This window comes from Salmo salar, chromosome ssa20, assembly GCF_905237065.1.
Source record: "Salmo salar chromosome ssa20, Ssal_v3.1, whole genome shotgun sequence".
NCBI classification, from domain to species: Eukaryota; Metazoa; Chordata; class Actinopteri; order Salmoniformes; family Salmonidae; genus Salmo; species Salmo salar.
The window spans coordinates 53,064,117-53,090,679 of record NC_059461.1 but is presented as its reverse complement, the minus strand read 5'-3'; the positions used below and the strand labels follow the sequence as shown (position 1 = coordinate 53,090,679).

Genomic DNA, 26,563 nt, shown 5'->3' with positions numbered 1-26,563 from the left:
AGCATTTATTTGGACTGCAATTTAAGGCTTGTAACTCTAATGAACTTATCTTCTGCAGCAGAGGTAACTCTGGGTCTTCCTTTCCTGTGGCGGTCGTCATGAGAGCTAGTCATATCATAGTGCTTGATGGTTTTTGAGACTGCACTTGAAGAAACTTTCAAAGTTCTTGAAATGTTCTGTATTGACTGACCTTCATGTTTTAAAGTAATGATGGGCTGTCGTTTCTCATTGCTTATTTGAGCTGTTCTTGCCGTAATATGGATTTGGTATTTTACCAAATAGAGCTATCTTCTGTATACCACCCCTACCTTGTCACAGCACAAGTGTTTGGCTCAAAAACATTAAAATAAATTCCACAAATTAACTTTTAACAAGGCACACCTGTTAATTTAAATGCATTCCAGGTGACTACCTCATGAAGCTGGTTGAGAGAATGCCAAGAGTGTACAAAGCTGTCAAGGCAAAGGGCGGCTACTTTGAAGAATCTAAAATACATTTTGATTTGTTTAACACTTTTGGTTACTACATGATTCCATATGTGTTATTTCATGGTTTTGATGTCTTCACTATTATTCTACAATGTAGAAAAGTAAAAATAAAGAAAAACCCTTGAATGAGTAGGTGTGTCAACTTTTGACTGGTACTGTAGGTTTCAAGCATCTTGAACTAAACAAAAAACACATACGTTTAGGACAATTCACTTGTTTTTTTAGTTTATTAGAAATGTACAGCTTACGATTGACCTTTTTTAAAATGTTCTACTTTTTACAGTTTTTGCCTGTGTTTAAAGAATCTCCCAGGTGAAGTGTATGATACACAGAAAACAGTACGGGGCACAGTGCCACTGTCCGAACAACATGAGTGTGTGTGTGTTCGCTGTGCATGGCATGCAGGATGCATGTGTGCGTCTAACATTCCCACTAAAAAGGGACCCTATACTAAAAAGTGTCTATTAAGAAGGGGGAAAGGCGTAGCATTGTGCAACAGCCCTTTCCCCTCAGACTTGAGATGAGTTTAGTTCTAACCAGTGGCAGACTTCAGACTCTATTCACTTACCCCTCAGACCTGAAACCCACCATGGGTAACGAGATCTGACCTCCCAAACACAATATGAACATATAGCTTAAAAAAATAGCATGAAAATATGTTTATATATAAGCCTCTATTCTATAACAGGTTGTCTGAGAGGTAAAAGGAGGACATTTTAATGGGGAAGAAAGTATTTTATACTGGCCCAGTGTGTGAGAGCTGGCGATAAATAATCAACTGAAGGAACCCAAACAGCTACAACATCACTACGTATTAAGCCAGTCTAGCAGGAGATGTGCAAAGGCAATCATGATTGGAACGTTACATTTGACAATCTTTTGGACATGATTTGACTGGGAAAAGATAAAAGATCTCATCCCTTACAGGTTCATTAAATGTCGATCACGTGAGAGCACAGTCAGGCGGATATTCAAACGACGGGACCCTTTGGATAAGTGAACATGGGTCAAGCTGAGGTGGAAGAGCTTCCAGGTGTCCAGGATCACACAAGCCATGTGTGGGTCCAAGTAGTCCCTCCCTGTTTCAGTTCATTTCCATCCGTTTAGTTCCTAATTAACATGACCCAGATCCATCTGACAGACGATCACTGAAGTCCTTGAAGGTAAGAAATCAAACTAAATACGTGGAGTGCTTTGGTCAGCCTGTGTCACTCAGCTAAGTGTGACCGTTCATTTGTTCAGCACAGTATAAAAACAGGGAAAGTTTCCTCAGTGCCCCCACAAACCTGCAGTTTGGGAACAAATGTTTTGTGAAAATGACTATCTAGCTAGTCTGCTTCAAGTTGGCATATGTTGAAGAGTGAACTGTATGGATCCCACTGTAGTGCCATTGAGATTAACTTTGTCTAGCGACTGAAGCAGCCAATGGCTGCAATAATATATATCATGCCGCTTCCAAGGCTTTTTCTACTGATAGCAGATTATACCCCTTTGGCATCTGTTCAACCCCTTGGCTACTGACATATTAGAACATGACAGGCAGAAGAAATAAAATGACTGAAATGTCACCCGGGAGGAATTGGACTGCTCCAGGAGTGTTTGAGGACCATTTCACAAGTTAGTGTGTGTGCGCGTGCATGTGTCCAGTCCCAGTCAGACAGAAGGCGAGAGAGTATTCTCACAGCTCTCTCTGGTCCTCTGAACAGGAACCATCATACATGAGACAACTTAAAATAAGCAAACATACAATGTAATTCATGACCATAATAATAATAATAATAATAATAATACAAAACAATGGGCATAATAATAATCACAATAATTCCAGTGTAAGTGTTTTTTTTCTTAAGTCAGTAATTCTTGTCCCCAGAGGTACAGACCAACAGATTGGCATACATTTAAAAAAAATACATGAAAATAATAAAACATCACCTAGTCGTTTGTCCACGATGCCAAGACATGCTGTAGTGTACCAGGGGTTCTGAGGGAGTAGCAAGGGCCCTCCTTAGCAGAGCGTGGGACTACAGAGGAGGCAGTGTTTGAGAGACAGAGGGGTAGAGCAGTGTGTCTCTCTCTTCCAAGGCCTGGCCCCCTTGTAGGCCACACTGACTGGCCCCAGCCTACCTTGGTCTCATGAGGGTTTGAGGCGCTGCACAGAGAGGGGTGTTGAAGTTAAGGGTCCCCCCCCCCAAAAGGAACAACAGAGTGAGATCATAGTGAGATGAGAGCTGAGCCGCTGTTGTGCTGTGCCGTGTCCATCCCCCACATGCGATTACTGTCTCAATGGTCCACACTCCTCTTCAGAGTCCCCTCCCCCGCAGAACTGCACTCTCTCAGTCCACTCAGGTATAGTAGCGAGAGTTGCAGCCATTTCTCAGCTTCGTTCTATTGTCATATATTACCACCACCTGGTCTTCCCCTGCTCTTCATTCCCTACCTTCAATTCCTCTCATGTCATCTGTATTCATCCTCAGATCTTTTCGGTCTGCAGCCAATATAGCTTCTCCCGTTGGCTGGTATTTCCCTCTCCCCCCCTCGCCACTCCCCTGTCCGTCCCCTCTCTACTCCAGTCACTGTTTCTTCTCGCGGGTGGTGATGGTGACCAGCTGCTTGGCGGCCTTGGCGATGTCATAGGCGCACTGGATGACCTGCTGGGTGAGCAGCTGGTAGTCGACGGCGGGCGCTGACGGGTCCGAGGGAGCCGCCTTGCGACACTCCACCTGGAGGCGGGAGGCGCTGGACGCCAGGAGGCGCAGGGAGCAGTGCACGGCGTCGAGGGCAGGCCGCTGAGGGGAGATGGAGAGAGAGGGGTGAGGGCCACAGTTAGAGGCGACAACACTTACTGCTTAAAGCTAGAATCTGTATTTGGTCCCCAAAAAATGTGCAGTATATATTCTGCTGTTCTATTACACATGCACCAAAAATTACAACGGTTTATTGTTTGAAGCAACTTCTTTGTTGTTGTAATGATAACTGGCGGTGTCAGCTTCACACCATACAGAATCTAGAGAGAGAGCGCAAAACCTTACCTTGGGAAAGAGAGAGGCCATTTCAGTGACAGCAGAGTGGATCTTCTCAGAGCATGGAACAAAACTGGGGAACACAAGACAACCTCTCGTTACCACCACAGATACAACACAAGACAAACTATTGTTACCACCACAGATGCAACGTTAAAGTCTCGTAGTCGGGGCTCTACCTGTCGTGCTTGAACTCTTGTGCGGCCCTCAGAAGCTCCTGGATGTTTTTGGTCACCTGCTCCGTCTTAAGGATGACGTCTTCGGTGCAGGGCAGGGTAGGGTCCGGCTCACCCCCTTCACCCCCACCCCACTCCTCCGAATCCCCCCGTCCCTCCTCTTCACTGCTGCGCCCCCTACTTTAGGAAACACGCACACAGAACAATCTCTACATTAGCCTGCAATTCACACAGTCTCTCAGTAACCACAGTAAATACGTCCTTGACAAAGGCAGTCTGCTAGATGTCTAGGTACACCCTGGAGCCCGGCCTGTCTGCCCCTCCTACACGTTGGGAGAGACTCCAGAATGACCCGGTCACCGGGCAGCAAACTGCTCCAGATATCCCTACTCCCCACCCCTCCCTAGCCTTACCTTAGCGACAGCTCATACATCTGAGTGTTGTCATAGTCACCGTCAGTGCCACTGCCATGCTTCTCTCCTTTAGGGCCCTGTGCACAAACAGAACACCTTATCAGCGTCAAAAAGGTAGGAGTAGTGATTCTAACATCAGTGAGAGTATGGTAATATCTTCAGTAACCAACCAAAAGCAAGCCATTCACACAAACATTTCCACTAAGCCACAATATACAACCCTAGGCAATGCATCAGCTCACATTGGTCTATAAAAACAGTGTCTGTCAGTGTCAGCATTTATATGACGCCACTGAATGTTTCAGCTGGTCTGGGGTTGGTCGCGAAGTAGCCTGGAAGTCACAGATGAGTTGACCAACTAACTGTAAAGGAGGGCAACAGTCAGCCAGTCTTACCATGTATCTCCCCATCTCCATGGAGCCAGAGAGGTGCGACCCTCCATAGGGCGTTGGACCACCAGGACCCCCCTTCCTCACCTGGAGGTGGGACAGAACAGGAACTCAGAGGAGGATGAGAAGCAACAGAGGGACCGCAGAAGGAACACTGCCTGACAGAATGTTTTTTTACATTTTTGTAGGAAGATTCCGAACAAACACTGGGATGCGATATATACGTGCTTGAGCAGAGTCAGCTCAGCTTTGTGTGCGGAGATACTAGCCTATATGTCGAGGTCAAAGTTGATTATTTTTGTCAAATAACTCAACAGCCAAACTGCAGTGCAACTTTCCCCAGGACAGGCTTATACTGAAAATGTAGTTAGTGATGGAGTACAGCTCAAGTTGACTGGAATTCTAAGAAAATGTGTGTCTTGAGCTAAGTCCTGCCAAGTAGTTAGTGAGCCATTATCCCAGACAAACTCACACACAGGAGTAAGTCATTAACATTACCAGACACACCCATACAGTCAGCACGGTTATAGACACTTTTTGGATACAGGCTCACTGACATAAGGGCCTAAGCTGCGAGTTATTCCAGACAGTATGGCCAGTAGGCCACTCTTGGACTCACTGTTCCCTAGTGGAGAGCTAACTAGATGAAGACTGAACATCTATGTGAATATTTGTATGATACACAAATCATGTCCATAACAATGAAGTCATCGTCATCTCTGGTTTTCAACAGAGCACTGGGTTTTACCACTGTGTGGTCCAATATCTATGAAGGGATTCAAACTGTACAATCCATTTTTTTTACTTTTAAATTAATGATATACAGTATCGCCAGGTCATCTTAAAAAAGTACTTCTAAATGTCTTATTAGCAACAATGCGAGACATACACTATCGTTCAAAAGAAAAGCACATTTTTTTGGTCCATTAAAATAACATCAAATTGATCAGAAATAGAGTGTAGACATTGTTAATGACTATTGGAGCTATTATGTAAACTAATCCAAGTTTATCATTTTAAAAGACAAATTGATCATTAGAAAACCCTTTAGCAATTATGTTTAGCACAGCTGAAAACCGTTGTTCTGATTAAAGAAGCAATAAACAAAACAGGCCTTCTTTAGACTAGTTGAGTATCTGGAGCATCAGCATTTGTGGATTTGATTAAAGGCTCAAAATGTCCAGAAACAAAAAAAACTTCTGAAACTCCTCAGTCTGTTCTTGTTCTGAGAAATGAAGGCTATTCCATGCGAGAAATTGCCAAGAAACTGAAGATCTCGTACAACGCTGTGTACTACTCCCTTCACAGAACAGCGCAAATTGGCTCTAACCAGAATAGAAAGTGGGAGGCCCCGGGGCACAACTGAGCAAGAGGACAAGTACATTAGTGTCTAGTTTGAGAAACAGACGCCTCACAAGTCCTCAACTGGCAGCTTCACTAAATAGTACCTGCAAAACACCAGTCTCTACGTCAACAGTGAAGAGGCAACTCCGGGATGCTGGCCTTCTAGGCAGAGTTGCAAAGAAAAAGCCATATCTCAGACTGGCCAATAAAAAGAAAAGATCAAGATGGGCAAAAGAATACAGACACTGGTCAGAGGAAGATTGTAAAAAAAAGTGTTATGGACAGACGAATCTAAGTTTGAGGTGTTTGGATCACAAAGAAGAACATTTGTGAGACACAGAAAAAAATGAAGATGATGAAGAATGAAGGCCATCACTCCATTTTGCAACGCCATACCCTGTGAATTGGAGCCAATTTCCTCCTACAACAGGGCAATGACCCAAAGCACAGCTCCAAACTATGCAATAACTATTTGGGGAAGAAGTAGTGAGCTGATATTCTGTCTATAAATGGAGTGGCCAGCACAGTCACCGGATCTCAACCCTATTGAGCTGTTGTGGGAGCAGCTTGACCGTATGGTACGTAAGATGTGCCCATCAAGCCAATCCAACTTGTGTGAGGTGCTTCAAGAAGCATAGGATGAAATCTCTTCCAATTACCTCAACAAACTGACAACTCGAATGCCAAAGGTCTGCAAGGCTGTAATTGCTGCAAATGGAGGATTCTTCGACGAAAGCAAAGTTTGAAGGACACAATTATTATTTAAAATCAAAAATAATTTATAACCTTGTCAACATCTTGACTATATATCCTATTAATTTTGCAACTCATTTCATGTATGTTTTCATGGAAAACAAGGACATTTCTAAGTGACCCCAAAGTTTTGAACGGTAGTGTACACAGAAAAATAACATATCTAGATATATTCTAGCATATAGAACTCTAGGGTCTATTAAAAAAAAGATTTACAAACTACACAATAAGAAATTGTGCATTTGCTAATGCCCTACAAAATACAAACTAAAGAGAGACATGGAAAAATGCACAGATAAACCAAACTGAAATACAGTGCCTTTGGAAATTATTCAGAACCCTTGACTTTTTCCACATTGTTAGGTTACTTATTCTAAAATTGATTAAAAAAAATGTATATTTCCCTCAATCTACAAATTTCTGCAAAAATGTTTTAAATAAAAAACTGATATCACATTTACTTAAGTATTCAGACCCTGTACTCAGTACTTTGTTGAAGCACCTTCGGCAGCAATTACAGCCTCGAGTCATCTTGGGTATGACGCTACAAACTTGGCACACCTGTATTTGGGGAGTTTTTCCCAGTCTTCTCTGCAGATCCTCTCAAGCTCGGTCAGGTTGGATGGGGAGCTTTGCTGCACAGCTATTTCCAGGTCTCTCCAGAGATGTTTCGATCGGGTTCAAGTCTGGGCTCTGGCTGGGCCACTCAAGGACATTCAGAGACTTGTCCCGAAGCCACTCCTGTGTTATCTTGGCTATGTGTTTAGGGTTGTTGACAGGTTGGAAGGTGAACCTTCGCCCCAGTCTGAGGTCCTGAGCGCTCTGGAGCAGGTTTTCATTATGGAGCTCTGTACTTTACTCCGTTCATCTTTGCCTCCATCCTGACTAGTCTCCCAGTCCCTGCTGCTGAAAAACACCCCCACAGCATGCTTCACCGTATGGATGGTGCCAGGTTTCCTCCAGACGTGACGCTTGGCATTAAGGCCAAATAGTTCAATCTTGGTTTCATCTGACCAGAGAATCTTGTTTCTCGTGGTCTGAGAGTCTTTACGTGCCTTTTGGCAAACTCCAAGTGGGCTATCATGTGCCTTTTACTGAGGAGTGGCTTCCATCTGGCCACTCTATCATAAAGGCCTGATTGTTGGTGTGCTGCAGAGATGGTTGTCCTTCTGGAAGATTCTCCCATCTCCACAGAGGAACTCTAGAGTTCTGTCCGAGTGACCATCGGGTTCTTGGTCACCTCCCTAACCAAAGCCATTCTCCCCCAATTGCTCAGTTTGGCCAGGTGGCCAGCTCTTGGTGGTTCCAAACTTCTTAAATTTAAGAATGATGGAGGCCACTGTGTTCTTGGGGACCTTCAATGCTGCAGCAATTTTTGGTACCCTTCCCCAAACCTGTGCCTCAACACAATCCTGTCTCTTGAGCTCCTCGGACAATTCCTTCGACCTCATGGCTTGGTTTTTGCTCTGACATGCACTGTCAACTGTGGGACCTTATATAGACAGGCGTGTGCCTTTCCAAATCCTGTCCAATCAATTGAATTTACCACAGGTGAACTCCAATCAAGTTGTAGAAACAGCTCAAGGATGATCAATGGAAACAAGATGCACCTGAGCTCAATTTCAAGTCTCATAGTAAAGGTCTGAATACTTACGTAAATGTGATCCGTTTTTAACTTTTAATAAACTTGCAAACATTTGTAAAAACCCGTTTTCCTTTTGTCATTATGGTGTCGTGTGTGCAGATTGCTGAGGATTTTTTAAACATTTAATCAATTTTAGAATAAGGCTGTAATGTAACAAAATGTGGAAAAGGCCAAGGGGCCTGAATACTTTCCGAAGGCATTGTATGCATTGTGAATTTGCATCACCCGCATGGACAATGGAACGTAAAGGTTGGATGCAACAATGAGCACAATAAAAGACAGACAGGACAGACAGAGACAGACTTTACCTCCTGGCTTCCTATGCACGTTCCATACCAGTCAGAGTGGCTGGGAGCAGGGCTGAGTGAGTGCGTGAATGCGTAAGTAGTGCATTAGCTTAGAGCGCAGACAGACTAACAGGAACAGCGGCCGTGCGCAGCTGGTGGCCGTCCTATCGCCTTTGACCACAGAAGATCGACCGTCAATTTCTGTTCATTTCCACTGTTTGTCAACACACCCAACAGGTGATCCAAGCACTGCTGACATTCGTATAGGTCTGCCTGCCCACTTAGTTCCACTGTGACTGACTGACACATTGCCTTGAAGGATCCATTGTGAAGTGCCTATGGCTAAGAGGGCAGGTCAAACCACTAACACCTCGTGCTTGTGCTGCACACACTAGAGGTAGGGAATGGGAAAGCTATGATTGGGGAGTGTCTAAGATTAGGACATCTTCACTCATCAATGGTGGGAAAGCTACCTGCCATCTTAGCTTAACAACATGACCTTCTACACTCAAAAAAGCCTCAGAGAAACTCATGTGAAGTGAGTGGAGGCGAAGAGTGATTTGCTACAGTGCCGAAGGCTCAGTAGAGGGGCTAGGCAGTGTGTGTGTGTGTGTGTGTGTGTATGTATGTATGTATGTATTTGGGGCAGGTGCGTGCGTGCAGCATCTGGCCCAGAAAGCATAGCACCAGCGGTAGAGACTGGGGGTCAAAGGTTAGGGGTTAAAGTAGAGGCGCGCTCCACTGGTGAGCGGTGTGTGCATGCCAGACAGCAGTAGAGGAGGTAGGCAGCAGTAGAGACAGAGAGGGCAGGTGGTGTATATCACCATGACCACGGCCACCTGGGGGCCGTAGCGCGTTGCTCACACTTACACTGGGGTGCAGAGGCTGCAGGCGGCCCGTCAGGGAGTCCAGGCCCGGGGAGTGGGGTTTGGGAGTGGCGGCCCCCGGCTCGTACATAGAGAAAGCCTGTCTGTCCCTCCGGTGGGCGGGCACAGCCGAGGACACGGCTAGGCTGGAGTGGTCCCCTCCCCTACCTCCCCCGCCTCTCACCCCCCCTGGCCAATGTGCCGGGCTGCCTCCTCCCCCGCCTCCCAAACCGCCAGCTCCCCCTCCTCCTCCGACCTGGCCCCCCCGCAACGCACTGTTCTCCGTCTGCATCCGCAAGATCTACGGGAAGAGGTGGGGACGGGGGGGAGGAGGGTCACCTGAATGTTTCAAAGGTCACACGGACACGCATCCACATACACAGGTACTGTACAGGGAGCTTCCTTTAGCTAACTACATACTAGACATGGATGAAGGTAAGACTAACAGTTTATAGGGAGTCTATGCTGATGGGGGGGGATATAAGGGCTTAAACTGGCTTGCATGTTAATCTAGTGAGTATAACTACATGCTGGGTTCTCTTAACCAAATAAACATACATATTGGCAGTACTGGGGGTTGATCTTTCGTATCTTGGAAAATAAGAGAACTACACATGCATTGTTAATTGAGGTGTACGGCGGGGCTGCTCTAGCCCACACCGTTTTACCTGTATGTACCTGTCAAACTATCAACACTGGAAGAGAACTGCTGTGCATTTTCCAAGTGTGTGTGCAGGGGCTGACGTGTGTGTGTGTCTAGGGGCTGATGTGTGTGTGTCTAGGGGCTGATGTGTGTGTGTGTGTGTGTGTGTGTGTGTGTGTGTCTAGGGGCTGGTATTTCTCCATGTGTCAGACATGAGTGATGATAGACATGGGACAATAGCTCAGGCATTCATGAGAACAGAACACAAACCATGGAGAGACGGAACGGAAACAAAGTGACTAAATATGGTGTAACAGATGGGAACAAAACCTGATATTTGACACAGTGAGGAACGAACTGCAGTGCTTACACCAACAGATACTGTTCTGAGCTGCACAATTTGCTTACAGTATAAGGACAGCTCTGGGAACAGAGTAGACCAACACCGATAGTGACAACACACTAATATACTGAGGCAAAAGAGATACATCTTCCACTATAATTAGAAAAGCACATCTTGGTGCATAATAAACTTTTAGACATATTGAAATTCCTCCAGTCTTTCCATCATGCATGCTTCCCTCCATCACTCTATCCATACCTCCCTCCCTCCCTCCTCTCCCTGTCATCCTCCCTCCATTTTTATCTCGTCTCCCTACCTCTTTCTGCAGCCGGCGCAGCTCTTCACTCAGGTTGTTGTTGACCTTCATCAGCTGCTGGACTTTAGCCTCGGAGGAGGCCAGGGCCTTCTTAACCTCCAGGTACTCCTGCAGAGTGATGGGCCCGTCCGACAGGTCTGACGAGTCCATGCTCTGAGGGAACACACACACAGAAATATAATTAAAACAATCTAAAAATACACACACAAGTAATCGGGAGTCGTTTATGTGGGTTATTGTCTGTGCAATAAGCTGCACTAGATTTCATCATCCCTCAGCAGTAAATGGAGAAGTCTGAGCACAGCTTAAAATAACTACCTTTTCACATTTAACACAAACTAAATTTGAGAAATCTCTTTTCAACTGGAAATGACTTTGAACAGCATCCGCGTCCATTCACAGCTCAGCCACATCTGAGAAGCACAGAGCTTCTGTCTGTATGAGACCAGAACAGAGCTTCGTCACAAAGTGAACCTTAAATTCTCATTTTACTGCAGCTTTTCCACCACGTCCTGTGACTGTGGGCGCCTGCTTTAACAGGGTTTTCACCCCCCTCTCCTCTTGCACTCCCTCTCCTCCCCTGCTCGTGGAACAATGCTCCTCTGATTGGAGACCCAGAATAGCTGTGATGTCACTGTGGAAGTATGTGGCAGCAGGAGCAGCACTGCCACTCCCGCAAGGCATGCTGGGACAGGCGGGGAGCAAGACACTGCTGGGGATAATACTGCAATCACTAGAAGAAGCTAAGAAGAACTTTCTGATTTAGGATCAGTTTTGCCTTTTAGATCACAATGAATATGATTACATGGACGGGGGGGACCTGATCCTAGATCAGCACTTCTATTTTGAGATGCTTGACACGTCTGAAGTGCCTCTAATAACTCTGAGCAGGGACCATAGCACCACTTCCTGGTCACTTAGCTCCATCCCTTCCCTCCTCCATGTCTCTTAGTGCACATTTTAACCATCTATTTACTAGGTTTAAGGGGAATACTTAGCCTGTTCTCTGGTACTCTAATGTTGGCCTGTAGAGAAAAACATAGCACAACGGTTTGCAATGGAAAATGAAAACAAGAGCTTCCTATTAGGCCAGTTCCGAATAGTACCTCCCCCTTTCACTATGTTTCAGGCTGCTTGGTGCCTAGTGAACACAGGCCTGGGGGTGTATTCATTAGTGCAAAACGGTGCAAAACGTTTCCCATTGGACAAATTCAGGTAGATCCCGTTTGATGCCTAAATGAACACAACCCTGCCGTCCTTCTGTGCCCTTCTCTCCTCACCTTGGCCCGGTTGTTGCGCTGCGCGTTGTTGTTGTTCTGAGTGGTCAGCTCGCTGTCCGTGTCCTCGTCCGACGCTACGCTGTCGTAGTCATGCTGGTCGTCATCGGCCCCCAGGTCCAGACTAGAGTCTACAGGGTTGGATCAGAGCAGAGCAACAACATAGGCCCTGGCTCAGGAAGAGATAGGATGTGAGGAATCGGAGAAAGACGTACTGAGATTGAGCCACAGAAAGACCTGGAAAACTACAGCTCAAATAGTGAACCAGGCAACCCCGACCCCGCCGTTTAAAATACATCTCAGTAACTTCTCCTTTTCACTCATACATTCGCAATGGATGGATTGACTGAAGTGCGGGCTGAAACACATTCATATCCAGAGCATATTTAATTCATAAAGATGGCGTTTGAACTGGCTCAGTCCCTGTCCTCGGTCCTCTCCCCTCTGCTCCCCTTCCCTGTCCTCGGTCCTCTCCCCTCTGCTCCCCTTCCCTGTCCTCGGTCCTCTCCCCTCTGCTCCCCTTCCCTGTCCTCTCCCCTCTGCTCCCCTTCCCTGTCCTCTCCCCTCTGCTCCCCTTCCCTGTCCTCTCCCCTCTGCTCCCCTTCCCTGTCCTCTCCCCTCTGCTCCCCTTCCCTGTCCTCGGTCCTCTCCCCTCTGCTCCCCTTCCCTGTCCTCGGTCCTCTCCCGCTCCCCTTCCCTGTCCTCGGTCCTCTCCCCTCTGCTCCCCTTCCCTGTCCTCGGTCCTCTCCCCTCTGCTCCCCTTCCCTGTCCACGGTCCTCTCCCCTCTCTCCCCTTCCCTGTCCTCTCCCCTCTGCTCCCCTTCCCTGTCCTCGGTCCTCTCCCCTCTGCTCCCCTTCCCTGTCCTCTCTCTCCCCTCTGCTCCCCTTCCCTGTCCTCTCCCCTCTGCTCCCCTTCCCTGTCCTCTCCCCTCTGCTCCCCTTCCCTGTCCTCTCCCCTCTGCTCCCCTTCCCTGTCCTCTCCCCTCTGCTCCCCTTCCCTGTCCTCTCCCCTCTGCTCCCCTTCCCCTCGGTCCTCTCCCCTCTGCTCCCCTTCCCTGTCCTCTCCCCTCTGCTCCCCTTCCCTGTCCTCTCCCCCTCTGCTCCCCTTCCCTGTCCTCTCCCTCTGCTCCCCTTCCCTGTCCTCGTCCTCTGCTCCCCTTCCCTGTCCTCGGTCCCCTCTGCTCCCCTTCCCTGTCCTCTCCCCTCTGCTCCCCTTCCCTGTCCTCGGTCCCCTCTGCTCCCCTTCCCTGTCCTCGGTCCTCTCCCTCTGCTCCCCTTCCATGTCCTCGGTCCTCTTCTGCTCCCCTTCCCTGTCCTCGGTCCTCTGCTCCCCTTCCCTGTCCTCTGCTCCCCTTCCCTGTCCTCTGCTCCCCTTCCCTGTCCTCGTCCCCTCTGCTCCCCTTCCCTGTCCGCGGTCCTCTGCTCCCCTTCCCTGTCCTCGTCTTGCTCCCCTTCCCTGTCCTCTGCTCCCCTTCCCTGTCCTCTCCCCTCTGCTCCCCTTCCCTGTCCGAGGTCCTCTGCTCCCCTTCCCTGTCCGAGGTCCTCTGCTCCCCTTCCCTGTCCGAGGTCCTCTGCTCCCCTTCCCTGTCCGAGGTCCTCTGCTCCCCTTCCCTGTCCGAGGTCCTCTGCTCCCCTTCCCTGTCCGAGGTCCTCTGCTCCCCTTCCCTGTCCGAGGTCCTCTGCTCCCCTTCCCTGTCCGAGGTCCTCTGCTCCCCTTCCCTGTCCGAGGTCCTCTGCTCCCCTTCCCTGTCCGAGGTCCTCTGCTCCCCTTCCCTGTCCGAGGTCCTCTGCTCCCCTTCCCTGTCCGAGGTCCTCTGCTCCCCTTCCCTGTCCGAGGTCCTCTGCTCCCCTTCCCTGTCCGAGGTCCTCTGCTCCCCTTCCCTGTCCGAGGTCCTCTGCTCCCCTTCCCTGTCCGAGGTCCTCTGCTCCCCTTCCCTGTCCGAGGTCCTCTGCTCCCCTTCCCTGTCCGAGGTCCTCTGCTCCCCTTCCCTGTCCGAGGTCCTCTGCTCCCCTTCCCTGTCCGAGGTCCTCTGCTCCCCTTCCCTGTCCGAGGTCCTCTGCTCCCCTTCCCTGTCCGAGGTCCTCTGCTCCCCTTCCCTGTCCGAGGTCCTCTGCTCCCCTTCCCTGTCCGAGGTCCTCTGCTCCCCTTCCCTGTCCGAGGTCCTCTGCTCCCCTTCCCTGTCCGAGGTCCTCTGCTCCCCTTCCCTGTCCGAGGTCCTCTGCTCCCCTTCCCTGTCCGAGGTCCTCTGCTCCCCTTCCCTGTCCTCGGTCCTCTGCTCCCCTTCCCTGTCCTCGGTCCTCTGCTCCCCTTCCCTGTCCTCGGTCCTCTGCTCCCCTTCCCTGTCCTCGGTCCTCTGCTCCCCTTCCCTGTCCTCGGTCCTCTGCTCCCCTTCCCTGTCCTCGGTCCTCTGCTCCCCTTCCCTGTCCTCGGTCCTCTGCTCCCCTTCCCTGTCCTCGGTCCTCTGCTCCCCTTCCCTGTCCTCGGTCCTCTGCTCCCCTTCCCTGTCCTCTCCCCTCTGCTCCCCTTCCCTGTCCTCGTCCCTCTGCTCCCCTTCCCTGTCCTCGTCCTCTGCTCCCCTTCCCTGTCCTCGGTCCCCTCTGCTCCCCTTCCCTGTCCTCGGTCCCTCTGCTCCCCTTCCCTGTCCTCGTCCCTCTGCTCCCCTTCCCTGTCCTCTCCCCTCTGCTCCCCTTCCCTGTCCTCGGTCCCTCTGCTCCCCTTCCCTGTCCTCGGTCCTCTGCTCCCCTTCCCTGTCCTCGGTCCCCTCTGCTCCCCTTCCCTGTCCTCGGTCCCCTCTGCTCCCCTTCCCTGTCCTCTCCCTCTGCTCCCCTTCCCTGTCCTCGGCCCTCTGCTCCCCTTCCCTGTCCTCTCCCCTCTGCTCCCCTTCCCTGTCCTCTCCCCTCTGCTCCCCTTCCCTGTCCTCTCCCCTCTGCTCCCCTTCCCTGTCCTCTCCCCTCTGCTCCCCTTCCCTGTCCTCTCCCCTCTGCTCCCCTTCCCTGTCCTCTCCCCTCTGCTCCCCTTCCCTGTCCTCTCCCCTCTGCTCCCCTTCCCTGTCCTCTCCCCTCTGCTCCCCTTCCCTGTCCTCTCCCCTCTGCTCCCCTTCCCTGTCCTCGGTCTCCCCTCTGCTCCCCTTCCCTGTCCTCTTCTCCCCTCTGCTCCCCTTCCCTGTCCTCGGTCCCCCCTCTGCTCCCCTTCCCTGTCCTCGGTCCTCTCCCCTCTGCTCCCCTTCCCTGTCCTCGGTCCTCTCCCCTCTGCTCCCCTTCCCTGTCCTCGGTCCTCTCCCCTCTGCTCCCCTTCCCTGTCCTCGGTCCTCTCCCCTCTGCTCCCCTTCCCTGTCCTCGGTCCTCTCCCCTCTGCTCCCCTTCCCTGTCCTCGGTCCTCTCCCCTCTGCTCCCCTTCCCTGTCCTCGGTCCTCTCCCCTCTGCTCCCCTTCCCTGTCCTCGGTCCTCTCCCCTCTGCTCCCCTTCCCTGTCCTCGGTCCTCTCCCCTCTGCTCCCCTTCCCTGTCCTCGGTCCTCTCCCCTCTGCTCCCCTTCCCTGTCCTCGGTCCTCTCCCCTCTGCTCCCCTTCCCTGTCCTCGGTCCTCTCCCCTCTGCTCCCCTTCCCTGTCCTCGGTCCTCTCCCCTCTGCTCCCCTTCCCTGTCCTCGGTCCTCTCCCCTCTGCTCCCCTTCCCTGTCCTCGGTCCTCTCCCCTCTGCTCCCCTTCCCTGTCCTCGGTCCTCTCCCCTCTGCTCCCCTTCCCTGTCCTCGGTCCTCTCCCCTCTGCTCCCCTTCCCTGTCCTCGGTCCTCTCCCCTCGGCTCCCCTTCCCTGTCCTCGGTCCTCTCCCCTCTCTCACCAGTAGGGCTGCTCAGGCCTTTCCCTTGTTGTCTCCTCTTGGCGTCACTCAGGATGTCGATGATCAGCGTTGCGAACTCACGAGCGTTAAAACGGGCCAACTTCTGTCTACCCTGAAAGACAAAGACAGGCAGGGGACACATTCAACAACCCACCGACACATAGACCCATGTCTGCAGGAGCAAAATGAGGTCAGACATTTTTGGTGTATTATTGAAGCAAACACTAAATTGGAGCCACAGTCTCTGGTATTGCAGTCCTGTGGTCACTGGTCATGTGGTGTGGAAAAGCACAGTCATAGGGGCTACAGTTGATCTTCGGAAGAGAGACACACACACTAAACATTGCACCTAGCAATTCGCATGCTTGTGTTTGTATAAAGGGACAAAAATGCAGGCTTTGTATCCATGTGGTTTCAATTCTAAACATGGTCCAACCGTGAGCACACAGTCATCACAATTCATTCTCCTCATCCTCTGTGTGTGTGTTTTCTCCCTCAGTCGCTCTGGCATGAAACAAAACACACTACTACTGACCAATCAGCTGGCTCCAACGCTATTCAATCCAATACTAGCTGGGGATCTCACTGTGGTGAGGGTACTGATGTGTTAAGGCCTATGTTTACACTAACGAGCTAGCCAACTGATGGAGGACACAATCACACACAACCCCTTTAATTTCCCCTCACCATCCTCCACAGCTGGAAAATCTCTCTCACTCGCTGTCTCTATATCCCACTGGCCAGTGCAGAAGCTCAGACATCCCAGTGCAGCCACAAAACTATTAATAGAATTTCATCCCTCTCTCCTTCTCCATTTCAGCCCAGACGTTCTCTTTCTTCGCCTGCCCTTCTGTTCTCACTTTTGTTCCCGTTTTAAGATCTGTCGTGCTCTAGGAGGATTTATCCGTAGTCCCTTCTACTGCCTGCCTGTGTCACTGTGATTAACATCGCCTTCAGCCTGCTGGTATCACTAAGCTTACACAGCAGTTGGAGAAGAAGAAATACGCATAGGAACTAAGATATTCAGGCATTTGCTGGCAGTCACATTTTTATTCATTTGTTGTGTGTGTGTGTGTGAGAGAGAGATAGTAGTAGTGGTTACCTGGTTGCGTGTGGCTGAGTATTCGGGGTTAACAGGCAGGAAGGGCACCGCGCTGCGCTCCGTCACCAGAGTACTGTGGTTCTGAGTCGTCAGCCACACTGGGAAAGGGGACGAAGGACAGAAAGAAAGAGATAAATTATCCATCGATGTGTGAGTGAGAGAGAAACAAGGTAATTTCAGCTGGAACACACCCTGCCTGCCACCCACACAATAACACGGTGCACAGCTCCACTGGAACAGACTTACACCTTCTCTCCTCCTAAAATGTCCTGGTATACCTTGAGCTGTGTGTGTGTGTGCGCTTGTGTGTGTCCAGCTCTCTGCCTCTACCCCATCCTGCTTACCTGCGGAGAGTATGTCAGACAACGCAGTCTGACTGCTCCACCTTCTGAGAGAAAGCGAGGGAGGAGAGCGAAAGAGAGACTCCAGAATTCCTGAGGCACTTCCTCACCAACTCGCTCTCTCCTTCTCTCTAAATTGCCTCCCTCTCTCCATCTCCCTCCTTCTTTCCCACTCTGTCTCCCCCTCTAATTTTAGACCTCACCCAGTGCCCTTTAACAGACTTTGTTGATGCGTTTCTTTATGTTTCCTTTCTAAACAGTGACTCCTTCTCCCGGGGGAACAGCCAACAGTAGGGCTACATCCCACATGGCACCCTATTCCCTTTATAGGACACTACTTTTTACCAGGGCTTGGTGAAATGTAGCACACTATATAGGGAATGGGATGCCATTTGGGACGTGGACCCAGAGTGGCCCAAACAGATTGCATGACTCAAAAAGGCAAAAGACAGAAAGGGGCGCAGGATGGAGAGATTCTAGAGAGGTGGAGGAGAGGGAGAAGCAGGGGATGGGTTACACGGGAGAGGAGTCTCACCTGCATCGTTCTCCCTGCGGTCCACTTCGTCATACACATCCATGGCCAGCTCCTCAAACAATCGATTGTTCAGCTGTCACACACACACACACACACACACACACACACACACACACACACACACACACACAGTGATGCAGACAGTGTACACAAGACCAAGACAAACATAAGCAATGCACACCAAAAGAACAAATACCCGCGAGGGAAAAATATACACCACACACACACACTTAGAATAATAGAGCAAACTGCAGGACAATCATGAACAGCAATACTGTCAACACAAACAGTAGCACTACACTAAAGAGCTCGGCCCTTTTGCTGCCTGGGCCAAAGGAGAATCGATTATACCATACACAGAAAATGGAGAAAGTCATACTCCTCTGTCATAGACAATTAGAGTCACTGATACAGACATGGCCCACTGCTTCAGTTTATTATCAGATTAGATCGTGCTCTGGGTCGTGTTCATTAGGCACCAAATAGAAGAAAACAGACTGAAAATGGGAGGGATACCTGGACTTGTTTTCCATTTCCAAACATTTCAAAATGTTTTCCCTTCTGTCCAAATGAACACAAACCAGGAAGTTAAGGCTGTATCTATATGGTTAACTCTAACCCATGACCCCAAACCTTTGACCACCCAGCACTACTCACCGCTTGCAGCTTCTTCTTAGCTGCCTTGGCCAGTTCTGAGAGGTCCAGGCTACGCAGACACACAAACAGACACAATGCCACAATGAAACAACCACAGACACAAACAGAGAGAGAGAGGGGTGAGGAGAGAAAGGTGAGGAGGTGGACGAGATGGAACGGGGGGTGGGTTTCTCAGGGCGGTGGGAGAGGTGAGACAGCAGGGGTGTCAGGAAATGAAGCAAAGGCCATGGCAGATAATCAGGTGAAATATATAGGTAACTGACAAAATAATGGAAACACTTGAGTAAATGAGAGAACTATATTAAAAGCAGGTGCTTCCATACAGGTGTGGTTCCTGAGTTAATTAACCAATTAACCTCCCATCATGCTTAGGATCTGGTAGGAAAATGCAGGGCAGGCCATTATTTTGGCTACCATGGCTATGCCCCCATGGGATGACAACGCCCCCATCCACAGGGCATGAGTGGTCACAATGGTTAGATGAGCATGAAAACATCGCCCTATTAAGACACTATGTTGGTGTTTCCTTTATTTTGGCAGTTACCTGTACCTCCTTCCATTTCGGTTTGACAACATTTAAAACGATAGGCCTAAGTACTTGTATTATCTACAATGAGTACTGGTGGTCGAGATACAGTAGCCAACCTGATAATGGGATAAAATACCAGCCTCCTATTTAAAAGCAAAGGGCTCTCATCACTGTTTATTGAATCAAGACATCATAAAAGGTAATACTACTATATAAAAAGGTAGACAGAATAGTACAGCAATTCCTCCCTCCTTCCCTGACACCAGCAAGAAGATGACGAGCCCATGGGATAAAGAGGAAAGGGGGTGGGGGGGGGGGAGAAAGAGAAAAGCGAGAGATACCTCTGTGTCGGACACTTAGGGCGAGCTCTGCCTCCACAAGCGCAGCACAAATGGAGAGAACAGAAAACGAGTGAGCGAGACAAGAAAGAGACAGGTAGAAAGCAAAAGAGAAGGCCCATATTCACAAAGCACCTCAGAGTAGGAGTGTTGATCTAGGGTCAGGTCCCCCTCGGTCTATATAATCGTATGAATTATTATCTAAGGTAATACTGATCCTAGATCAGCTACTCAGACGCTTTGTGAATACCGCCCACTAGTTCTCCACTGCTCACAAGAGTAAACTCCAAGAGTATAGTACAGTATAGTACAGAGTATAGTACAGTAAGAACAGTGTTGTAGAAGTCCATTGTAGCTCAGCAGACAGACATGCAGTCAGTTTCATTAGTGTAACGGGGGCCTTCCTCTCCTATCTAGCAGTACAGACTGACTTAATGGCAGGGCACAACCTACTGGTCAAAACACTGCAATACAATAAAACTATTCCTAACACTTCATTGTCGATTCCAGAAAATCAAAGGCATTGCCAGAATATCCTGTCACGTCAAAGACAATAATGCCCAGTAGAGAATCTCATTTGAAAACACTTTTTAGTCCAGGATTAGCCTTAAATCTGTGTCTGAAAACCGCCCCTATGTATGATAAATATCAACCACCATGCAGATTTATAAATATACTCCTCCCACCCATACTGTTGACCCTGAACACATGACCCTTTGACACTTACCTGTCAGCCATTTGAGGAATGATATAATGCCCATTCTTGTGATCTACAGGATAGAGTACAATAGAGTGAAACAATTGTATTGTGTAAAACAGTCATTGGGTGAAAGACGCATAACAGTGGGTCCATACTTGGAGCGATAATCAGCGACCTAGGAACCACCAACCAGTCATGTTCAATGGAAGGAAGAGACACAAAGAGACAAACAGGGACTTTAGCGGTCGGCGTCGAGAGAGCAAGTGACCAGAATTGAAAAATGTCTCAATGTTATTCAAATGTAGGGAGAGGGCAGCTCTTGTTAGTAAGCTTTGACATTGGCTAACAACAAAACTGCTGTCATACTAGCTGTTTGAAGGATACACCCACCAAGCGAGATCTCAACGACTTAATTGCTGATTATCGCTTCAACTCTGAGCCCTCTAAGATCCTTGGCAGAGGTAAAAGGTCACCTACCAGGGCGTCGGCCACACAGGTAGAAGGCCAGCCTGTCTGTGAGCTCGTACTGACACTCCACCAGCCGCTCTGCCAGCTCCACCTGGCCCGCTTGCCTGCCACACACACACAATCAGATCGTATAACTGTACATATGAAAAAAGCTTACTGACAATACAGCAGCAACAAAAAAAAACACACTGACTACCTTGATAGAGTCACACACAAAACTGTGTGTGCGTGTGTGTATACTATGTTCAAAAAGAGTGAGCCAGGGGTGTATTCATAAGTAACAAAAGCAAACATGGCCAAAACGGAAAGGGACTACCTGAACTTGTCCAATGAGAAACCCTTGTTTTCCGTTGCAAAACGGTTTTTGCAACAGTGTACACTAATGAATAGACCCCTGGTGTAGCCTACCTGGCGTAGTCCATGGGTGTGCGTCCGTTGATGTCCAGGGCTCCGGGGTCAGCTCCGTACACGACCAGCAGCTCTGCCTGCAGAACCTGGCCTGCCTTGGCTGCCACGTGGAGTGGAGTGGTGCCCTTCTCCTGAGGACAACCACACACACACACACAGATCATTACTTAAAATAGGGATTTAAGGGAGCATGGACACAGCATAGACCGATTGGACTGATGCTCTACAGGTGGGGTTGTGAGTGTGAGTGGTGAGAAAGTGGGTAATTTGCAGTAACAGGGGTTGTAAGTGTTTTGAGAAAGTGGGTAATTTGCAGTAATGAGTGGTGAGAAAGTGGGTAATTTGCTGTAACAGGGGGTGGGAGGGTGAGTGGTGAGAAAGTGGGTAATCTGCAATAACGGGGTGGCAGGGTGAGTGGTGAGAAAGTGGGTAATTTGCAGTAACAGGGGGTGGGAGGGTGAGTGGTGAGAAAGTGGGTAATTTGCAATAACGGGGTGGCAGGGTGAGTGGTGAGAAACTGGGTAATTTGCAGTAATGAGTGGTGAGAAAGTGGGTAATTTGCAGTAACAGGGGGTGGCAGGGTGAGTGGTGAGAAAGTGGGTAATTTGCAGTAACAGGGGGTGGGAGGGTGGAGGTGGTATGGGTCTCACCGGGTGGAAGAAGTTGGCCTGTGCTCCCAGAGACAGCAGCCGTAGACATGTCTCCAGACTCCCCGTCCTTACACTGGAGTGCAGTTGCTGTGAGAGTGAGAGTGAGAGTGAGAGTGAGAGAGAGAGAGAGAGAGAGAGAGAGACCCTGTGAATCCCCTCAGTGGTGAAGCTTCCAATAGTTATTCATGTGGTGTCATTAAGGTGCTTCCTGCCTACAGGGGAGAGAAGAAGAAAGGCAGGCTCTGTGTGTGTAGAGCCTCAGTGGAGGCAGCCCGGCCCACCAGGCATTGCCCAGCCTGTGAAGGACGTCACCATCTGACTCCTGACCTGAGGGGGCGGGGCCTCACCTTACTGAGGTCCTTGGTGGTAACACCATCGTCATCGCGGCACGGCAGCTTGTGGACGAAGGATAGCATTTGGTACTTGGCGCGGATGAACTCGGACTTGGTGGGGCTGTGCACACACACGCACGGACACACACAAAGACAGAGAGTAGGGACAAACTGGGTAAGACATCAGCTCTATGTATGAATCATTGCAGCAGGAGACGCCGAGGAGCAAATCCTCTCTGATCCCATAACAGTCTGATACTAGCTAATGACCCAAGGCTGAGCTGCATCTAACACATAAGCTTATTAGCCTGATCAGACTATAACAATTGACCAAGTGAAAGTAAATCTCTCGGTGGGGGAGAGTTCCACAAACAAGAGACTATAGGTAAGCGGGAATGTTCCCACCCAGGTCATCATTATAAATGAGAATTGATTCTCATCTGACGTTTCGTTAAATATGTTGTGAAACAATAAAATAAAATAAACTTACTGGACTTTGTCCTGTGGGTTGGGTTTCCTGCGGCCGCTCTGCACCTGTGCTGGGTCAAGCAGGGAGTGCTCCCAAATCGAGTTAGCCCCATTACTGGCCAGGGTCTGCACCATCTAAAACACACATACTGGTGAGACACACGACAACACAGCCCTAACATGAAATGATCTAATGTTTGGAACGTCCTCTTAGAGCTAATCAAAGCCTCTTCCTGTGCCTGAGGCTGGTCTAGTGGGTAACGCCACCAGCACCTATACACCACCAAGCATGGGTGCGAATCCCAACCTCAGCACCACTCTCTGCATCTACCTCCCCACTCATTTCCATCCTGTTTAAATAATGTGAACACACAACTTTAAAAAAAAGCCAGTTCCTAACAAAAGTATTCTCAAATCTTATCTGTCCAGCAGCCAGGTAACACTTACTTTATATTAGTGATATATCGCAATATTATTTTGGATGATAAATCTATTTATTGTGTTTTTCTAGGTAGCTTTAGTCAGCTGTGCCTGCGCCAAAATGCCAGTATTTTTCATCCTATAGCTTGATCGCCATCTTCTTTTTAAATAGTAAGCCAACATGTTTTCAGCGCTTTTATTTACATGCTCGCGCGTCTCTCTGCAGCAGACATATAGTGAGCAATAAGTTTGGAACATCAATTCTCAATAAAATCACATTATCGAATCACAATACATATAGAATCGCAATACATATCATATTAGCACCTAAATATCGTAATATCGTGAGGTCCCTGGCAATTCCCATGTAGTTTATTAAGTGTTAATTATTAGTTTATGGATATAGATGTTATAAATCCGTAACAAACAGGTATAGGCTTAATACATTGGTTGAATTGGTTTACTTGTCATTTAGCCACTTGCCAAATACTGAGTTACTAGGCTACGTGTACACCCATCAGTAATGATCCCCAGTGCCCAGTACCCCTCCAGCCCAGGCCCCTATCTTGTCCCTTCCCAGGTACCTGCAGCAGTGCAGGGGGCCAGCCGCTGTGCCGCAGGTGCTTGACGATGGAGATGTGGCGTCCCAGGCTGCGGTGCACAGAGCAGCACTCGTCACAGATCAGAACGCCCCTGTTGATGCTGGTCCAGCCCGGATCTGAAAACACAGAGAAAGAGAGAAATATATAAAGTGAGAGAGAGGACGGGGGGGAAACCGGGGGGTCAGGTGTGTACAACTTAGGCTATTTAGCGAAGACCCACCTCTGACTGGCTAATAGGACATCTCAGGTTCATCATTAGGTCTATAGCTTTGTTTTACTGGTAATAAAGTTAGGCCTAATATTTGACATTGTTTACTGCATACATTTAAAATAATCAAATAGCCTACTGTGAGAGTGACAAACAGGCTGACAGTTTGCATGACATGTGGAGTTTACAATGATACTTAAAAAGGAGTTCTCAGGACCATAAAAATCAACAAAACGCAACAAAATGCCATTATTAATAGCATCATACTGCATAGCCTAAATACAAGTCTGACCTTTAAAAATCCAGTACCGCCCAATTGTGCCTTTAGGTGGTAATGAGATCATCATACTAGACAAGTCCAGAGTTCAATGGGCACAAAGAGAACCAGAGTCTAGTCATTAAGTCTGGCTGGGGCAAGGTTAGCCTACACCCTCAGGATCCTGCTACAATTACGCTAAGCTAACTGTGTAAGAGGTTCAAACAACCCATTCTGTCCGAGGAACTAGATGGCGCATTATTTGTTTCTCTCAATTGGTAGGCCTAAGAGCCAAGCCTAAGAGATTGGGCTGGGGCGGAGCAAATACATGCAGAGAGAGATCTGTTCTTGAGGGACAATTTTGAAACAAATTGCTATTGGCAATACTCAACAAAGCATGCCTACTGTTTTCAAATATTATAATCTATGAAAAGCAGCAATTCATTGTTGGGTTTGTACCCATGGCAGAGCAGGACAAAGCAGAGCGCTAAACCAAATGTGAAGAGACACAGGGCTCTTCATCGGTATAGATTCCATTCATTGACACTAAAAGTTAAATCTCGTCATAATCCAAGCTTCACAGAACAGCCCCATTGCTCTTCCTCTCCATTTCCACTTAGTGTGGGCTGCGCCTAATGTGATTTCATACGCATGCACTCACACAGACACTGACCTAGGCTACACACACACACACACACACACAGAGCGCATATGGGGCCACTCTAGTCTCTTTTACCACTATATCTACAGTCAACACTACTGAAGGCTGTAGCCCCCTATTCAGTCTAGCATTCTACCACATGCTGTGGTGCCCATCACAATCCATAAAACTCTAATCATATGACAGAAAAACAAAAAGGCCTTATGAGCATACTGGAAGTAACAAATATCCTATAGTGGCTATATGACTTCTTCCACAATATGGAGGTTGTTTAGGAGTTCAGTAGCTATTCCAGTGCGGAGGGTTGCAAGAAGTCACACACTAGTGGTGCGGTCAGCAGCTCGCTGGGGCCGCAGAAAGCTGACGGTAGACTGCAAGTAAGAAACTGCACAGTGCACACACAGAGTAGGTATACAGGCAGGCCAGGCTAACGCAGGTAACTACACAGGAGTGATGGTCAGGAGTGTCATAAATCAGCTGGGATGGTGTAGAAGAGGCTCAGAGCAGAATCACATTCCTGAAGGGAGAGCAGCTGTGAGGGAGAGCAGCTGCCATGCAACCCACCCCCATCCCAAACTCTCCTCTCCAAAACATTGAGGCAGGATTGCTAAATGTGCAAGGCCAAGTCTATGCCGGCCAGGATGCCAAGGTTGGCATCACATCAGAGTTGTGGGGGCACAATAATGTTGCAGAAAAACTGAGTTGGAGAATATAGCCTTCATGATTTGCAAGACAATTCAGGATTTTATGAGCAGGAGGATTAAGCTAAAAATGTTAGTTTTTTTGCCTACAGATGGAGCAGTCTAAACGGGTCAGGGGTCCAGAATACAGGCACTCACTCAATCACTATTCACATCCTCTACTAGTGCTACCATCAACGCCGCACTGTTTGCTAACCCATTGGGTAGTTGCAGGTAGCTAGCTAGCCAACTAGCTTAAACTACTATTTTATGACAATTTAACTAGCTCTCAGTAACAACGTTCAGCTAATCCTCTTGACGTTAGCACACTAACTAGCTATATACACGTTACAACTTGGAATTGGTCACATTTATTTAAAAAAGTATTATAGAGGAAGACAAGCCAAACTAGCTAGCTTAATTAGCCTGGCGTCTTCAAATTGAACTAGCTACCTAGCCAGTTAGCCCGTGTGGCCAGCTCAGCTCTACCTACAGAGCCAACTTTACTGACAAAAAGCTGTGATAGCAAGCTATTCAAGTTAGACAAGACAGACACCTTTTCTCATTTGTTAGCCAGCTAGGTAAGTAGTTAACCGCCACGTCTAGCTGGTAGCTAACACAACTAACGTTCGCTAGCTATCAGGAGAAATACAAACAAACGTCTAACGTTAGTTGCGCTGGGTAGCGAGCTAGTCAAGCACGCGAAACAAATCTGCCACACTAAAATCCATCCAATAAACCAAAGTAACTAAACCAAAGTAACCTTCTAGTCACTATTTATCAACACATACTGAACATGCAAATGTAACTCCGTTTAAAGGCCTGACTAACTAACTGCCTGTGAACCTGCGCCGTTTTCTTGTACTACTGACAGCGGGCACAGGCCTCCACCGTCCCACCTAAATGTCGCCAGCTAGTCCATCTCAAAGACTAAAACACATTGTTTCCGTTTGTATTGTACCTGGTGCACTGCAGTCGGCACATACTTCGGTTCTGTGGACCTTTCTTGACATGTTTAGGGTTCCACTGCAGTAGTGGTTGTTTATCCAAATTCTATATTGATGCTCGCCCTTCCGAAGACCGCCGTCGGCTGTTTCTCGATGCTGCCCTGGTTCCCCGGAAGCCGGCGATGTGGTCTTCGGCTCTCCCCGCCCGAAGCTACCCCTTTTCCTCCTACGCGGTTTCAGCCCTAAACTTCTGATGCAGCGAGTCGCAGGCCTCGTCAATGGGATGATTATTACTGGCTAGCGCATATCTAGAGGGATGTAAAACAATAGCGCACACAGCATTGCAAATATCGAGACCTAAGTATGCTAACTGCGATCCTTCCTGCCCTGCCACTCGACTCGCTCGCTCGCTCGCTCCCCCTTGCTCTGATCGCCACTCTCTTCACCAATGCCATTGGAATAGAGGT

General features: G+C 48.7%; 1 protein-coding gene across 4 annotated transcripts; it reads right to left on the bottom strand.

The window, feature by feature from the left end:
* Nucleotides 1-696: 696 nt before the first annotated feature.
* On the bottom strand, nt 697-26,489 carry LOC106580798 (ARF GTPase-activating protein GIT1). Of its 4 annotated transcripts, none has more exons than XM_014162235.2 (21): nt 26,111-26,489; nt 23,327-23,460; nt 22,345-22,457; nt 21,870-21,975; nt 21,523-21,609; nt 20,873-21,003; nt 20,474-20,568; nt 20,024-20,066; nt 19,300-19,326; nt 18,430-18,478; nt 17,773-17,845; nt 16,897-16,994; nt 15,795-15,906; nt 11,964-12,091; nt 10,684-10,836; nt 9,386-9,682; nt 4,493-4,573; nt 4,098-4,174; nt 3,688-3,861; nt 3,518-3,581; nt 697-3,274 (listed from the first exon to the last, which is right to left on the bottom strand). In XM_014162235.2, the coding sequence occupies exons 1-21, from the start codon at nt 26,160-26,162 to the stop codon at nt 3,059-3,061; spliced, it is 2,310 nt and encodes a 769-aa protein (XP_014017710.1). In that variant the 5' UTR covers nt 26,163-26,489; the 3' UTR covers nt 697-3,058. The 4 variants fall into 4 exon arrangements, with proteins under 4 accessions (XP_014017710.1, XP_014017709.1, XP_014017711.1 ...); XM_014162234.2 differs by having other exon boundaries at nt 3,688-3,864; nt 26,111-26,487; XM_014162236.2 differs by lacking the exon at nt 19,300-19,326 and having other exon boundaries at nt 3,688-3,864; nt 26,111-26,487.
* Nucleotides 26,490-26,563: the final 74 nt, after the last annotated feature.